The sequence below is a fragment of the Vipera berus genome (genome assembly GCF_964194415.1).
Source record: "Vipera berus genome assembly, chromosome: 2".
Taxonomy (NCBI): Eukaryota; Metazoa; Chordata; class Lepidosauria; order Squamata; family Viperidae; genus Vipera; species Vipera berus.
Window position 1 is genome coordinate 112,550,066 of NC_138203.1, and position 18,000 is coordinate 112,568,065.

The 18,000-nt window shown below is 43.8% G+C and overlaps 1 protein-coding gene and 1 long non-coding RNA gene across 7 annotated transcripts in view; both read left to right on the forward strand.

Moving 5' to 3' along the window:
- Positions 1 to 7,948: 7,948 nt before the first annotated feature.
- Positions 7,949 to 13,483, forward strand: LOC308662353. The gene is made up of 2 exons (XR_014025171.1): positions 7,949 to 8,071; positions 10,138 to 13,483. It is a non-coding gene; the product is annotated as an uncharacterized lncRNA (long non-coding RNA).
- A 2,884-nt stretch (positions 13,484 to 16,367) lies between these two features.
- DNM2 (dynamin 2) overlaps positions 16,368 to 18,000 on the forward strand; it is a 176,714-nt gene continuing 175,081 nt past the window's right edge. For all 6 annotated transcript variants that reach the window (XM_081317587.1, XM_081317589.1, XM_081317590.1 and 3 more), the window contains exon 1: positions 16,368 to 16,629. In XM_081317587.1, coding sequence (XP_081173713.1) covers positions 16,469 to 16,629 — 161 coding nt within the window. In that variant the 5' untranslated portion in view covers positions 16,368 to 16,468. The remainder of the gene's footprint in view (positions 16,630 to 18,000) is intronic.

Below are 18,000 nucleotides of genomic sequence, written 5' to 3' on the forward strand. Positions count from 1 at the left end.
CACAGTCACCCATTTCAGGGAGGACCAGCCAATCTGTCTTGCGTGCAATGCATCCCCTTATGGGATTGGAGCAGTGCTCAGCCATCTAAGGGAGGATGGAACGCAGGCTCCCATTGCCTACTACTCCAGGACCCTGTCAGCTGCAGAGCGGAATTATGCCCAGATAGACAAAGAGGCACTGGCAGTGGTTGCTGGAGTAAAAAAAAATCATGACTACCTTTATGGTAGAGAATTTCTAATTTACACAGACCATAAACCACTATTAGGATTATTCACAACAGAGAAGCAAACTCCACAGATCTTGTCACCTAGGATGTTACGGTGGTCAATATTTCTCTCTGCATATTCTTGCAAACTGGTACACAGGCCAGGGAAGGAGATGGGGCACGCTGACGGCCTCAGCAGGCTTCCCCTGAGGGACAGTGAGCCAGACCCAGCACCGGCTGCTCAAATACTGGCAATTCAGGAACTGCCAGAATGCCCCCTCAACGCAAGGGACATAGCCACAGAGACCCCCAAGGACAAGGTTCTGAGCAGGGTACAATCTTGGGTGAGCAGTGGGTGGCAAGACAAATCGCCAGGGCAAGAGTTCACTGCTTACTTTTCCAGAAGGCATGAATTGTCCACACACAAAGGATGCCTCTTCTGGGGAAATAGAGTCATAATTCCCACGAGGCTCAGGGAAAAAGTTCTCCAATCATTACACGAAGGACATCCAGGGATAGTAAGAATGAAGGCCCTGGCAAGGAGCTACCTGTGGTGGCCAGGTTTGGACAAGGAGATAGAAGCACAGGTAGCGGGGTGTTACACATGCCAGAGGACACGGCCAGAACAACCACATGCACCAGTCCACAAGTGGAAGGAAACACACTCACCCTGGTCCAGGGTGCATATAGACTATGCTGGCCCCTTTCAAGGTCACACATTTCTGGTAGCTGTAGACAGTCATTCCAAATGGCTAGAGGTGGTGCCTGTAAGCAATATGACCTCAGCAGGAACCATTCAAGCATTGAGGGGGATGTTTGCCACACATGGGTTGCCTGATGTAATCGTGTCAGATAATGGAACACAATTTACTTCCTCGGATTTCCAGGTGTTCCTGAGGACCTTGGGGATTAGACACGCCACCTCGGCTCCCTTCCACCCTGCCAGTAACGGATTGGCAGAACGATTCGTGAGGACAACAAAAGATGCTCTCAAGCGCATAGTGCAGGGAAATTGGAAGCAAAGACTAGCCACATTCCTCCTTCACCAACATGCAACACCTTGCACTGCCACAGGCAAAAGTCCAGCGGAACTCAGATGGGGGAGACGCCTCATAACAACATTAGACAGGCTCCATCCAGACAGGGTAGCCGCAGACACTGGGACCCCCAACATCAAAATACGTTTCAACTCATCTGGGCTAGGAACTACAGCACGAGTCATCCATGGGTGCCAGGGGAAATATTAGAACAAACAGGACCCCTGTCCTACAGAGTAAGGGTGGAGGGGGGACTCCTTTGGAAGAGGCACCTGGACCAGCTGAGGAAAAGGGCTCCTGAAAGGGTGGTAGAGGACACACTGGGGGCTGAGGAGGAAGAGCCAACACAAGAGTCAACACAAACACATTCACCTAGGAGGGTGGCTGGAGGGGCCCAGTGGCAACCCCTGCCCAGGCAGGAGACTGACAGAGAAACCAGGCAGTCACCAGAACTCAGCAAATCACACACACAGACACACAACAACCTTCCACAACAGGAGCAACAAGAAGGAGAACATAGTCATATCACCACACCACCTGGAGAACTAGTACCAAGAAGGTCAAGTAGGCCACACAAGGCGCCAAGCTACCTCGCAGACTATGTGCGTTCGTAGGGGGGTGGCAGAACAATCAAGTTGTATCAGTTGTAACCATGTGTATGTAAATATGTATAGTGTAAATAAGTGTATATAGTATGGAGATGGTATGACAGAGGAAAATCCTCACTATGGGGGAAGGGGTGTAGTGTATGCTGCTAAGCATACACAGGAAATACCAACACAGCAGGGGGCTGGACAGCTCCAGGCTATAACTGCTTAGGCGGGAAAGCCTGAATAGAGTGAGTCATTGACAGCCCCAGGCATGGTCAGCTCTGGCGGGAAGCCAGGGTTTAAACCTATTGGCCACCTGCACTGGCGGGAAGCCCAGGTTCAAATCTATTGGTCACCATTCACCTGGGCAGGTATAAGAAACGCCAGGTAAACCCCTTTGCCCCAGCTTCATTCCGGATCCAAATAAAGAAGTACTACCCAGCTCAAGTGTCCGTCTCTCTGTGCGACCACGCGACATTGCAATAGGTAAGGCAACCCTAGCTTTCTGAGACAAAATAAATTTTCTGAAGGACTTGGGAAGAGAAAGTAGCGAACTGTAGTATCAAACTTGAAAGGAAAGTCAATGAACTGAAATGTGTAACATGTCAGGTCCTAAAGAACTATATTTTATATGTGTACCCATTTGTGTCCTGCCATTCTGTTGGGAGGGGGAGCTCTTGGGCATGCTTTGCACTGCCTTTCCCCCAGTGGATGAAATATCTCTCCCTTATCTAAGACAGGGCTTTTTATCCTTTTCACCAATTGTACCACTTTTAGGACAAGGCAATGTCTGAGTACCACCAGTCGCCCAACCAGGTATCAAAAACTTGACAACCCCCCCCAAAGGAAAAAATGATAAAGTACAGGTAGTCCTCGACTTACAACAATTCACTTAGTGACTGAAGTTACGACGGCCCTGAAAAAAGTGACTTATGACCCTTTTTTCACACTTATGACTGTTGCAGCATCCCCAGGGTCATGTGATTTACATTTGGATGCTTGGCAACTGATTCATACTTATGATGGTCACAGGGTCATGTGATCACTTGCTGGGGGGAAAGAACTTCCTGGCAGATGCACTGTCTCACATGCCCCAATATAACAGCACGTGAGCCACCATTTCTAAACCACTCATGCCCGAACCACAATTGGCAGCACCAGTAACCACCAGGGCCAAAGCTAAGGTAAAGCCACAGCTTTATAGCCAAACCTGAATCGAATTCCGGAAAACCTTAGAAACAGATGAATGGTTCCAGAAGAATAAACACATGCACAATCAAAGACGAACTGCCATGGGTGGGGGAGAAGTTATATATATCAACCACGCAGATAGTCACTTTCATGCAGCTGTGCCATGATACAAAATCAGAAGCGCATTTGCAATTTGTAAAAACACCACATTTAATCAAAAGACAATTTTGGTGGCCATCCATAAAAAGGACATAGATATGTGGCCAACTGCCCAACTTGCGCAACTGCTAAGAGGTTGCAAGGGAAATTGCTCGGACTGCTACAACCAGTGGCGAATCCCTCGGCCCATGGAAAGAAATATCCATGGATTTTATAGTGGAGTTACCAGAAAGCAATGGAAACACTGTCATCTGGGTGGTTATGGACCTGTTACGGACCTTGCCAAAAAATCCCCACTGCAAAAGCCTTAGTGAAACTATTCGTGCAGTACATCTACAGACCGCATGGGGCACCCCAACGCATCATATCAGATAGGTGAGTTCAGTTCACACCAGAGTTTTGGAAAGAATTTTTATCGCTCTTAGGAACCACCCAGGGACTGTCATCTAGTCATCATCCTCAGACTAATGGATCGACTGAACGTTTGAACTCAGTACTTGAACAATATTTAAGGTGCTTTATGAATTAATTGGACGGACCGACTTCCTTTAGCAGAAGTTGCCTACAACAACACAGACCATTTCAGCATAGGTTACACTCCCTTTCAAGTAGCCACCAGCCAAAGTTTCAACCCTCTGCCAGAGTTATCCCCAAACGAACTGGCAATCCCATCACTGAAAGAATAGATATCCCAATTACAAAACACCTGGTCAGTGGTTAGGAAAGCCTTAGACGAAACTAGACAGGCACACAAAACACAAGCGGATAAAAAAAGATTCAAACCTAAACCATTCACTGTAGGATAAATGGTATATTTGTCTACAAAATACCTAAAATCCCTACAGCCATGTAAAAAACTTGGTCCAAAATATATAGGACCTTTCCCAATTAAAAGAATCATAAACCCAGTAACTCGGTAATTAGAATTACCAAAGAACCTCAGACAAATACACCCAATCTTTCACTGCAGCTTACTGAAACGAGAACAACAGTACAATTTCAGTAAGCTACAATGGAACACCGGGTGAATTTTCCCCAAAAGTCTGGGAAATTAACTGTTGAGAAAATCTTAACCAGCAAAAATACTTTGAACTTTATGGGAGAAACAAATCTAAATAAGGACTGTAACAGGATATAAGATGAGGGAACCAGAATGATTAGATAGAAAAGAAGTATTATATTGATGTGATCATTATTTCTAGGAATATTGGGAAAAAATCATATATGTAACTGTTATTTATCAAAATAATAAGAACCCAGATTGTTGGGGGCAATAAGCTGACTTTGTAAAAATGCCGCTTGGGGGGGGGGCGAAAGCCCTAATAAGCAGGCATATACATAGAACTGTATTATTTCAAGGTTTGCAAAGAAGACATTTTGGGGAAAAGGGGAAATCAACTAAATATACTATATGGATTATGGATTATAGAAACCAATTGTTAATGATTTTTCTTTACAAATGTAAACCCAGCAAACACACTGTTTACCAACTATTAAGTGATTTATGTTTTTAAAAAATCAATAAAATATATGGGAGAAAAAGAAACTTCCCTGAGAAAGGGGAAGCTCTGGAAACTAATCCTTTCGTTTACCTGGATGGCTGGATGCTCTCGGGAGAGCTTCTCGAAGAAGTAATTAGATGGGTACCTGGCTGGGGGCGGGGCAACAAAGAAGCAAGTTCATAAATATTGTCTATTTAAGATAGACAATAAAAGCTGCCACTGTATCTTAGAACACTAGATTTTTGCATATTTGCCTTTTGCTTTAAAAGAGACTCCTCTTGGCTGAAGCTTGTTTTCTCCTTTTTGTTGAAAAATCATTTCTGAAACTCTGCAACTTTAAAATGGCAAGGAAGAGAAGAGTTGCTATAATCAAGCCAGAGTAAGGAAGTGAGAAAGTACTTTGGAAATTACTTCAGAAACAGCTAGATTTAAATCTTTTGGAGGTTTTTACTATTTCTTTCACTAAGCTGACTCTGTTGAACTTTCCTGGTTTTAGAACAGAAATTGTTTAAAGAACTAAGATGATCAAAGGCCTGGAGACTAAAACATATGAAGGACGGCTACCGGACTTGGGTTTGGCTAGTCTAGAGAAAAGAAGAAATAGGAGAGACATGATAGCAGTATTCCAGTATTTGAGGGGCTGCCACAAGGCAGAGTGGGCCGGGTTGTTCACCAAAGCATCAAAGGGAAGGACAAAAAACAATGGTAGGAAACTGATCAAAGAGAGAATCAACCTGGAATTAAGGAGAAACGTCTTGACAGTGAGGACAATCAACCAGTGGAACAGCTTACCCCCAGAAATCATGGGCACTCCATCACTGGAGATTTTTAAGAAGAGACTAGACATTCACCTGTCTGAGACAGTATAGGTTCTCCTGCTGGACTAGAACAGGCCTTTTCAACCACCCATTGTACCTGTCATGGTTCTGATTAATGAGACAGATCAAAGAACACTGCATGATTGTTTATTCTAAAAAAGTGATTCAAAGCCAAACAGTTAAAGCAAAAGGCTGCCTCTTATATTGTCAGTGCAAAAACATGTCAATGTTTGCAGCATTGACAGTACCACTTTTAGGATATGGCAACATCCGAGTACCACCAGTCACCTAGCAAGGTGTCAAAAACTTGATGACCAAGAAAAAAAAAGGAAAAAAGTGATGAAGTATAGGTAGTCCTTGAATTACAACAGTTCACTTAGTGACTGTTCAAAGTTACAATGCCACTGAAAAAAGTGCTCCCCAAGCCACAGCCGAGCAAGACATCTGCCTGTCTGCCTGGCAGTGCTCTTCCTCCTGTCTGAGGTTTTCATTGTTGTGAGCATTTCTGTTGAGGATTGGCAGTGGGGGTGGGGTGGGGGATGTTTGGTTTTTATTCCCCCCATCTGCTGGGTGGTTCCAGCAGGTTTTGGTCACTTCACATGACCCTGGGACACTGTGACTGTCATAAATATGACTCAGTTGCTAAGCATCTGAATGTAAATCATAAGATCCTGGAGAGGCTGCAACATTCCAGCTGATTGGTGCTTCCAGCTGGAGCCTGGTGCTGACCCTGGTGCTTCCACTGAGCTCTGACAGCCCCAAAGAAGCGCTGATCCTGGCGCTTCCGCTGAGCCCTGACAGCCCTGCAGCTCCACCCATCTCTCGCTCAGGCTTGTTCAGTGTTACCACTGGTTGAGTTCATTCCCCTCCCCCGCTACCACTTTTTTAGGATGGTTGCATACCACCTGCCAGGTGCCAATGTAGCACAGGTGGTACCCATACCACTAGTTGAAAAGCCCTGGACTAGAAGACTCCAAGGTGCTTTCCAGCTCTATTCTATTCTATTCTATTCTATTCTATTCTATTCTATTCTATTCTATTCTATTCTATTCTATTCTATTCTATTCTATTCTATTCTATTCTATTCTATTCTATTCTATTCTATTCTATTCTATTCTATTCTATTCTACATCAAATTTGGGGATGACACTCCAGAAGATAGCTCAAGATCCAGAAGGATCGTGAACACTGGGCCCTATCCAACAAAATGAAATTGAATGGTGGGAAAAGTAAGATTGTACACTTAGACAAAGCAAAAACAAATGCACAGGTATAGATTAGGTGATTCCTGCCTCGACAGAAGTAACTGTGAGAGGGGATCTAAGAGCCCTAGTGAACAACTACGTAAACATGAGCTGGCAGTGTGCTGCAACCACCAAAAAGCCAACACAATCCTGGGCTGTATTAACAGACCGAGAGAATTATATATAAAAATGATGTTGAGACTCTAGAAAGAGTTCAGAAAAGTATAACAAAGATGTTTAGGGGACTGGAGGCTAGTTGCAGGAATTGGGTATCTCTAGTCTAAGAAAAAAGGACTAGGGGTCACATGTCAAATGCCTGGTCAACCCTGCCCTGGTCAAGAATGGGTATGACACTCAAACAGCTTAAAGTGCCCATAGCTTTCTGCCAGCTGGATGGCTCAGTGGCAAGAAGGTGGGTGTTGTGTATGTAGGATACTTGACTGGCACAGCCAACCTAACATCACTGACATCACACAGGTGATGTGATAGCTAAACCTGTCTGGCAGGAAATATACGACACCGGGTTGGGTGTTACCTGACAGGCGGGAAAATAGAGCAATCGGGTTGGTCAGCTGGTGGGCATCAGTAGTATATAAGGGGTTGACGAGGGTAGGACTGGGCTTCCATTATGTAATCAATAAAAGGAACAGTTCATGTACCCTGTCTCTTCCTTGTGTTCCATGCGGCGTGTCACTGCACGTTTTTTTTATGTTCGTCAGAAAAGTTCATTTCTAACTGTACATTTCCCCTGCTCTCTGCACCTGTTGTGATAACTTATCTGGTAACCATAGTGAATCCCATATGACTAGCTATGTTATGGTTTCAGTCTGTTTATTGCGCATGTCTAGAGAAAGTTCTGAGTGTTTATCTGTATTGCTTTATTCACTTTGCTGTTACTGTCTGTTACGTTAGAATGTAGCCAGCTAGCTCTGTATAATATATATTTAGTTTTTATATTTTTGTAAGTAAAAGGTATTTAGTAAGATTATGCGTCGTGTTTTTCTTGCCTTCCTGCATGCACATCATGCATTCTCTGAAGCACGGTCCGTCGCCCTCTACAAAGGTGTTTTTTACCTTGACATTTTGGTATCGAGGATGGTTTGGTTTATGTTTTTGGAGATGCATGTTTCTGCGGCTGTTATCAGTTAGTTAGTGCTAGTGAGGCAGCGGTGATTAACTGCTGAAACATGTCAGGAAGGAAGCCACGGCTGAAACGGGAGGCCAGGAGTCTTACTGTGGGCCAGCTCCCTTCAACTTTAAGAACTCCGATAGCTTCAGCCACATGCCTTGGAGAAGACGCACCTGCTCCTGTCGACGATGCAAGGTCAGTCACTCCTTTTTCTACTTTTCCAAGCTCCCTGGCAGCTGTTTTTGGAAATGTTCCCACTCCAGGGGCTCAAGATGAATTTCAAAGGCTTGGAGCGAAACTTAAAGTCCAGCCGAAGAAAATTCCTTCTGCTCCTTCAAGCCCCAAGCAAACTATGCGAGATAGGGCTATGCAAGGCTACTGTAAACAAATTGGGGTTTTTTGAAAGGCGTTTGCAACAGGCAAAGGAATATGTGTCAATGGTTCAGCAATATGAGAGGAATTATAAGCATGAACCGGCCATATTGCCACACCCACAAGGAGAAGCCATATTGCCTCCTTCTTCCCCAAAGCCAAAGTCACGCCCATCATTGAGTGTCATGCAAGACGATTGGGAACCGGAGGCTCCTATGTCACATGATTATGGGCTGTCCCAAAGGACATACAGAGCCACAATGATGCCTGAAGCAAATGTTATAGCACCATCTACTGGTGAAGCTGCATTAAGACATGAATTGGAGCTCTCACTCTCGCAATTGTCTATGGAGGAGTCTTTGCTCAGAGATACAAGATTTCTGCCGTTATCTGAGGCTCCAGTCCCTGATGGTGCTAGGATTCCTGTTACTATTGCTTCTCCTGTTAATATTGCTTCTATGCAAGCCCCTCTACCTGGCAGAACACAGCCATATTTAACCCACATGCAATTGCCACCGGGTTCTTATATGCGAAGGCCAGTGTCATCTGCAGATTATGCTAATGCACCAGCCCCAGCGCCAGCGCCTCCTGCTGGCCAGGGTGGAATAGCAGCTCAAAGACAGTCACAGCCAGCACCAAGACTACCGGCAGCTTCAATGCAACTGCCGCATGTCCAGGCACGGACGCCACTGGTGCCCCCTGCAGGTTATGGTCGGATTGCACAACCTGCACAGCCAGTACCTCAATTGCATATTCCTCATCAAACATCTTCCATTGTACCACTGGCTGGTGATTCAAAATTAAAGAAGTCAGGACAGAATTACAGGGCATGGGTCAGTGAGGTTGGACTTTTGCTACGCAGAGAAGGTACTCACATGATGGTGTTTAATCCTCCTGCCCAGCCATGGACTCCTGACATATGGGACTTGGATAATAGAGCATGCACAACATTATTGATGTCAATGGACACTGAATTGCAGCTCACGTTTTCACAAGATGCAACTGCCCAACAAATTTGGACTCAGTTAGAGACATGTTATCGGCCTACATCAATTGAGTCTACATGTTTGCTTTTGTCTGAGTTCCATGGTTCCAGATTAAAACCTGGTGAACATATTGGAGCACATTTGACTAAAATGAAAGGTATTAGAAAAGAACTGGGTGAAAAAGGCTATCCTATTGATGATTTTCAAATGATCAGCATTATCATCAATTCTTTGAATCATGAGTGGAAAGATGCTATTTCCAAGATCAATCAAGTGCCTATTGCTCAACGCACAGTGGATCATGTATGCAGAATCTTAGCCGAAGAAGAGGCACTTATGCAAGCTGCACCACATTTAAGGGAACCACCTGCATCAAGAGCTTCAGCGAGGCGTGCCTTCCGTGGAAGGACCTACGTTCCAAGAATGCCAAGATGCTACATCTGCAATCGTGTGGGACATGCCACCCGGGATTGTCCCCAACGAGTTCCAGCGCCCGTCACATACCAGCCCAGAGGAACAGATTCCAGAGGAGGCAGAGGTAGAGGTGGACGACAAAGTCGTGGTCGTGGTTCCAGGCGTGATTCACAAGCTCCACTTGTCACATTGGTTGTGACCAACGATCCACAGCCTCAACCAGAGTACGACAGACGACTTCTTTGGACTTTGGACAGTGGAGCAGCATTACATGTTACCTACAGAAAAGAGCTTTACACTGAGATGCACGAGCCTGAACCTGAACTTCGTGAACTTTACTCTTTTTCCAATCATCCTGTTCAGGTCATGGGAAAAGGAACTGTCTACATTGAAGAGCTTGATGCTCTCATTCCAAATGTTTACTACGTTCCGTCTGCCAGTAGTAATTTGCTTAGTCAGAGTCATTTGTCTAGGTTTTCTCATTTTCAGGTCCACCATCTTGAAAAAGCAAGTTATATAGTCAAAGACGGAGATATTGTTGCTGAAACCATGTTGATTGGTGGTGTTTATTACTTAAGACCAAAGCCTAAGCAGCAAGAGCAGGCAAGTATACACGTTCCAAAGAGCACAGGCCCAGAGAGAGACGTCCCAGAGAGAGATCCTGTTGCTACTCCAAAGGTTCCTAATAATGATAAAAATACAAAAAAGACACAGGTTGCTCACAGCAAGTCTGGGATTCCTAACAAAAATGCTAATGTTGAGAATTCACTAACAGGTAAACCTTTGCATTCCAGGTGTATCCATAAGTGGCACAGAAGATTGGGTCATGCCAGTTTCCGTGTTCTGAAGAAGATGCCAGAGTTCGCAAGAGGTTTGGATCTAAAGGGGTGTAAGGTGTTTTTGGACTGTGCTGTCTGCAAGAAAGCCAAATCCAAGGCAGCAGCAATTCCAAAACGCGCTACACGCCTGTCAACACGCATTTTTGATTTGGTACACACTGACATAGTTGGTCCTTTTGCACCAACACTTGGTGGTAAAAGATATTTCTTGACAATCGTTGATAATTATTCTAGATATGGATATGTATATCCTATGAAAGAAAAATCTGAGACCTTTCAGATCTTTAAAGACTTTGCTAGTCTTGTCTATACCCAATTCGAGGTCAACATTGCCAGAATCCAGAGTGATCGTGGTGCTGAATTCATGTCTCAGCGTTTCCAGGACTGGATGCGTGAGAATGGGATAGTACAGCAGACATCTGCTCCTTATACGCCAGCTGAAAATGGGGTGGCAGAACGCAGAAATGGGGTTTTGCAAACCATGATGCGTTGCCTTCTTGAAGATGCTAACCTCAGTCTTCCATACTGGGGTGAAGCTATCAAATATGCTAACCATATCATCAACCGTACTTGGAGTAGTGTGATAAATCAGACCCCTTATTTCATGTTGTATGGACACAAGCCTGATCTCTCACATCTCCATATTTTTGGTTCATATGCTATGGTGAATATTCCTTTAGCCCAAAGAAAGAAAGGGGGTCCTGCAGCAAAAAGGATGAGATTTATGGGCATTGATGATAATTCAAAATGGAGCAAATACATTGACTCTCATCATGTTATTGTGGTTTCACAATCTGCTACTTTTGAGGAAGATGCTGACTGGTCCAGGATTCATTCTAACGATCCTGGAGTTTATTTTCCTAGAGACGATGTTGCTGATGCCACGCAACCTGATGATCAAGATTCACAGGAGAATGTTCCTTCCACGAGTTCTTCTCAACCTACTGTTCCGTCTTCGCAAGCCGCTGATGTTGCTGCTGGCGACAATGATGAAGACGAGGACGACACGGAAGAAGAATGGACGGTTGGCCCGAGACGTTCCAAGAGGACCACAAAGGGAATCCCTCCAAAACGGTATTCGTGGCAAGTAACAAAAACACCTGTACCTTTGATTTGTAATGTTACACTTCCACCTGAGAAGTTCACACAGATCAAACATCTTCCTGAATCAGAACAAGATAAATGGTTTGAGGCAATGCAGGCTGAAATGGACAGTCTAAAGAAACTTCAAGTGTTTACGCCTGCAAGCCCTCCAGCAAACAAGAAAGTTATTGGTACTCGATGGGTCTACAGGATCAAAAAGAAGCCGAATGGTGAGTCGTTGTACAAGGCCAGACTCGTAGCCCAGGGTTTCGCTCAATGTTATCCTGAGGACTATACAAATACATACTCACCCACAGTGCGGACTGAAAGTGTGAAAATTGCATTAGCCACTGCAACTATCCTTGGCCTAGAAGTTTTCCAGTTCGACGTTGAAATGGCTTATCTTCACGCTGATCTTGATGAAGACATCTACGTCAAAGGTCCTCCAGGTTTCAGACAGCAAGAAGGGGATACCTGGTTTCTACACAAAAGTCTTTATGGTCTGAAACAGTCTGGTTTAATGTGGTACTTATGTCTTTCTGACAAACTAAATTCAATGGGCTTTATTAAGTCCGAAACAGATGAATGCGTGTTTACTAAAAGATCCGGTAATAGGTATGAGATAATTCTTGTTTATGTCGATGATATTGTTTATATTGGTCCAAATAAGCAGATGAGTGAGGTTTTTGCTAAAGCTTTACAAAAGTTTTTCACGTTGAAGTGTTTAGGGTGTATTAACACTTATTTAGGTGTTCAAATTGCCAAAACTCAGAAGGGGTTTAGTCTCACACAAGAAGAGAAGATTGAACAACTGTTACATCACTGTAACATGGAGGACGCTAAGCCTGTGAGTATACCCATGCAAACTGATTTTCACATTTTGGCACATGAACCAAGTCCTGAGTTCGAAGATCAAACACTATATCGCTCAGTCATTGGGTCGCTGCTGTATATTAGTAGTTGGACTAGACCCGACATTGCACTTAGTGTTAATCTTTTATCACGACACGTAGGCAAGGCAAAACAGTTTCATTGGACATGTGTTAAAAAGTTATTGAGGTATCTAAAACACACCAAAGACATGAAGTTGTTGTTGGAACCCACACATACTGACTATGCAGAGTTATGTTGTTTTGCAGATTCAGATTGGGCGAGTGATAAGAAGTCACGGAAAAGTACATCAGGTTACATGATGTTCTTAAATGGATGTCCTGTTTACTGGCATGTGCGTAAACAGAATTTTGTTTCTTGTTCCTCTACAGAAGCTGAGTATGCTTGTGTGTCTGATGCATGCAATTCTTTAACCTGGTTTGATGCTTTAATCACAGATATCTGGACACATCCGATTCGACCGATCACAGTAATGGAAGATAATGAATCTGTGGTTTATATTTCTGAAACACGTTTTACAGGTTCAAGGTCCAGACACATTGACATCCGATATCAAAACATAAGGCAACTGGTGAAACAAGGTTTTGTGACATTACAGTATGTGCCTACACGTGATCAAATTGCTGACATGCTGAACAAACCACTTCCTACAGCCCAGCATGAGTATCTGCGTGAGAAGATGTGCCTTACTTGAGTCTTCACTTTGCTGACGAAAGAAGGGGAATGTCACTGCACGTTTTTTTTTATGTTCGTCAGAAAAGTTCATTTCTAACTGTACATTTCCCCTGCTCTCTGCACCTGTTGTGATAACTTATCTGGTAACCATAGTGAATCCCATATGACTAGCTATGTTATGGTTTCAGTCTGTTTATTGCGCATGTCTAGAGAAAGTTCTGAGTGTTTATCTGTATTGCTTTATTCACTTTGCTGTTACTGTCTGTTACGTTAGAATGTAGCCAGCTAGCTCTGTATAATATATATTTAGTTTTTATATTTTTGTAAGTAAAAGGTATTTAGTAAGATTATGCGTCGTGTTTTTCTTGCCTTCCTGCATGCACATCATGCATTCTCTGAAGCACGGTCCGTCGCCCTCTACAAAGGTGTTTTTTACCTTGACACGGCGGCTACTACATAACAGTGGTGGTGGCAACATTTGTTACCAAACCAAGGATGGGCACACACATGGAGATCCTGAGCTTCATCATAGCCCCTGGAATGGAAAGGCCCCTTGTGTTAGGATGTCTTGGAGCCTCACTGTGAAATGGAGGAGGGGACTGTTAAAAATCCAGCTTGATGGCTGTGAAGGGGGAGGGGGAACGGGCTGTCAAAAATCTGCCCCAAAGCTGCAGCTGGATAAAACAAAAAGAGAGGTGGGAGTAGCTGCCAAAGGTCGCTCCCAGGATAACCCTTGGATCCCCAAGTACTGGGACTTACGGGATGTCTTCAGTGAGGTCAGACATGCTCCCACCCCACTGGCCAACTGACAGTGCCATAGAAATCCTACTGGGGACCAAACTACCCAAACCTAAGTTGTATTCCATGACCCCTAAGGAATTGGAGGAATTGCAGACTTTTATGGACAGAAATCTGAAGTGTGGATTCATCCAACCTGCCAGACTGAGGGTGGCTGCCCCAGTACTGTTTAGAATGGAATGGAATGGAATAGAATAGAATATGGAAGGGACCTTGGAGTCCAGCCCCCTGCTCAAGCAGGAGAACCTATACCATCTGAGAAAAGTGACTGTCTAGTCTCTTCTTAAAAATCTCCAATGATGGAATGCCCACAATTTCTGGAGGCAAGCTGTTGTACTGGTTAATTGTCCTCACTGTCAGGAAGTTTCTCCTTAATTCTAGGTTACTTCTCTCTTTGATCAGTTTCCAACCATTATTTCTCATCCTTCCCTCTGGTGCCTTGGGGAATACTGTGACCCCCTCTTCTTTGTGGCAGCCCCTCAAATACTGGAATACTGCTATCACATCTCCCTATTTCTTTTTTTTCCTTTAGACTAGCCAAACCCAAATCCCGCAGCCTTCATATGTTTTAGTCTCCAGGCCTCTGATCATCTTAGTTGCTCTTCTCTGAATTTTTTCCCAAACTCTCAACATCTTTTTGTGATATGGTGACCAAAATTGGCTACAGTGTTCCAGGTGTGGTCTTACTAGGGTTTTATAAAGTGGTACTAATACTTTGCGTGATCTTGATTCTATGCCTCTGTTTATACAGTATAACCCAGGATTGTTCAAGTTTGTCAAAATCTTTTTGGATCATGAGTTTGTTTTCTGGGGTGTTGGCTACTCCTGCCAGTTTGGTGTCATCTGCAAATTTAATGAGTTCCCCTTCAATTCCCTCATCTAAGTCATTGATGAAGATGTTGAAGTATACTGGGCCTAAGATGGAACCTTTTGGTGCCCCACTGCTTACTTCTCTCCATGTGGATGTAGCGCCATTGAGGACTAATCGTTGAGTATGGTTTGTCAGCCAGATACAGATCCATCTGGTGGTGATGTTGTGTATTCCATCTTTTTCTAACTTACCAACGAGTAGGTTGTGGTCTACTTTATCAAATGCCTTACTGAAATCTAAGTATACTATATCCACAGTATTTCACTGGCCTACTAGTTTAGTCACTTTATCAAAGAATGAGAGAAGATTGATCTGGCATGATCTGTTTTTAACAAACCTGTGCTGGCTGCTAGTTATAACTTTGTTTGCTTCTAGTTGTTTGCAGACCTGATTTTTGATTACTTTTTCTAGGATCTTCCCAAGTATTGATGTTAAACTGATTGGTCTGTAGTTTCCTGGGTCCATTTTTTCCCTTTCTTGAAGATGGGAACCACATCAGCCCTTTTCCAAACCACAGGTACTTCCCGGTGCTCCAGGATTTATGAAAGATGTGGTGCAATGGTTCTGAGATGACATCTGCTATCTCCTTCAGAACTCTGGGATGTAATCTCTCGGGTCCCAGTGTCTATCTGTCTATCCATCAAGGTTGGATAGGTGTTCTCTTACTATTTTCTTGCTTATTTCAATTTTTGTTTCTAGTTTGCAAACCTTTACCCGCAGTTCGCCCCCTTGTTTGTCCAGATAGTCCTCCCCATCACCAACTTCTGGAGGCAAGCCGTTGCACTGAGCGTTCTGATTGTCAGGAAATTTCTCCTTAATTGGAGAAATGGATCTATCTCTCTTTGTTAAGCTTCCATCCGATGCTTCTTGTCTTGCCTACTGGAAAAAAAGTTAACCCCCTCCTCTTTTTGACAGCCACTGAAATTACATTACCCCTAATCTTTCTTTTTGGTAGATTACATATACCCAGTTCCTACAACCGTTCATCGTACAATTTAACCTCCAGTCCCCTAATCATATTTGTTGTCCCTCCCTGCACTCTTTCTAGGATCAAACGGCAATAATTTGTAATATAAGGAGCAATAGAATATAAAGCATTACAAATCGTTTCAGCTAAATACTCTGAAAAGTAAACTGAACTGAAATGATTGGCCATTTCCCTCATGTGATAGAAATATTGTCCAATAAAGAGCGAAAGTAACTAGAAGGGCGGCGTGCTCCCTTGTTTCAATGATTCGTTGTTTTAAAGAGATGGACAGGTCGCTTACCAAATTAAAAAAAACAAACAGAAAGAGGCGAAAGGACAAAGGCAGGGTTATACTATTCCCTGTGCTCTTAAAGCTACTATTGGCCGAGAGTCTGTCGAATGACACGGAATTTGTCCTATTAAAATGCTGACTGGAAACAGATATAATAGACAAATGTCATCCTATCATTATGGGATCCTGCTAAATTCTCCTTCACTATTGGCTTTGTACGGGAAATGACAGCTTTTATTAGCAATAGTAATGGTGATTGACAGATTTAGGGCGGGCCGAAAAGCAAACGGGCGTCGCTGAGACCGGATGAGAAGAATCCAAAGGGGAAGTTTGTGGGTTATTGCCTGGGGTTGTGAAAGGAAGCGGAGGAGTGTGGGGGGATTTATCCCCCCCAGGTCGTTGTTATGGGCAACCGAGGAATGGAGGAGTTGATTCCGCTGGTGAACAAGCTACAAGATGCTTTCAGTTCTATTGGACAAAGCTGCCACCTCGACCTGCCACAAATCGCTGTGGTGGGTGGTCAGAGCGCGGGGAAGAGCTCGGTCCTCGAGAACTTCGTCGGCCGGTAAGTCGAGCTGTCGTTCTAACGAAGGGAAGGCGGACAGGGGAGGGGGCAATATGCCGAGGGAGTCTTTTGATCCGGCCGGCTTATAATAGCCGACGGAGTTTGCGGAAATGCCTTCTGAGAACGTCAAGCACATCTCATGCGATGGTTTCGGAAATAGCCACCATTAGAGCGGTGGCCTTGGTGTAACCGCTCTCTGTGAATAGCTTCCTTAGCCAAAACATATCTTATTACATGAACGTTCCGGTTACGCTAGTTGCGTTAGCTGAGCAAGAAGCGGACAGAGATCCCAGAAGTAGCGGTCTCGAACAGATATTTGTTTCTGTGTGGGTTGTCAGGTGTGACTTGTGAATGGTGAAACGGGGTAATGCTTTCTGGCGTCCTTCTTTCCCAGCCTCATTGACAGGTTACGGGGAGGCAGCTGTCAGAGGTGTCCCCGCAGTCTGTCTTTTGGGGTAAATGGTAGGATGGTGTTCAAAGAGATAACCTTTAATTGTCATTTTTTCCTGTGGGTGCAATGACACACATCAAAAATGAAATTTAGTTGCCCACTCTCAAACTGAACACATACATGTCACACAGGGCATTTTTTGTCATAGAACGCTCAGAACGGAGTTCCGCCACCTTTTTTGGATGGAACCTTGTAGGGTAGGCAAGGTGGGTTGTATGACGTGTGAGTTCCGGCACCTTTTTCTTTTACAAAAAAAGCACTGATGACACACACCTAAACATACCATATACAACATACATACTATATACAACATATGTATAAACAAGGGGTAGGCAACCTTGGCTTTTTTATGACTCCTGGACCTGAAGTCCAGAATTGTGGGAGTTGAAGTCCACAAGTTATAAAAGAGCCAAGGTTGCCTATCCCTGGTATAGACCTACACCCCTACATATACATAGCATATGAATATTAAACACTGTCTATCTTGAACGTATAATGGAAGGAGAAAGCTTGAGAGTTCATATTTATACTGTATGGAACGAAACTGGCTGAATCTGGATGTTCTGCTTCGGATACCACAGAGCCTTTTCTTGCTCCTTCCATCCTTACCTTGTTCAGAAAATGCTACTTCACCATTTCTTGGAAATTTTGGCCTGGTTCTCATGTTATATGTTCATCGGTAATTGTGCAGCTGATTGTATGAATAATTTATGAAAATTGAAATTATGAAAATTTCATGTAGATGTTTTAAAGTTTCTCTTGCAAAATATCTCCTGGTGTATTAACATTCTTTATGGTCCCACTTTTTTTTAGTACTTTGCGGCTTACAGAAACCCTCTAGTGACTAATTTATGAATTATTTCTATTACTTCCTAAACAGAAGACCCTTCAAGAAAGTTGCATATGTAGAGAAGGCATTA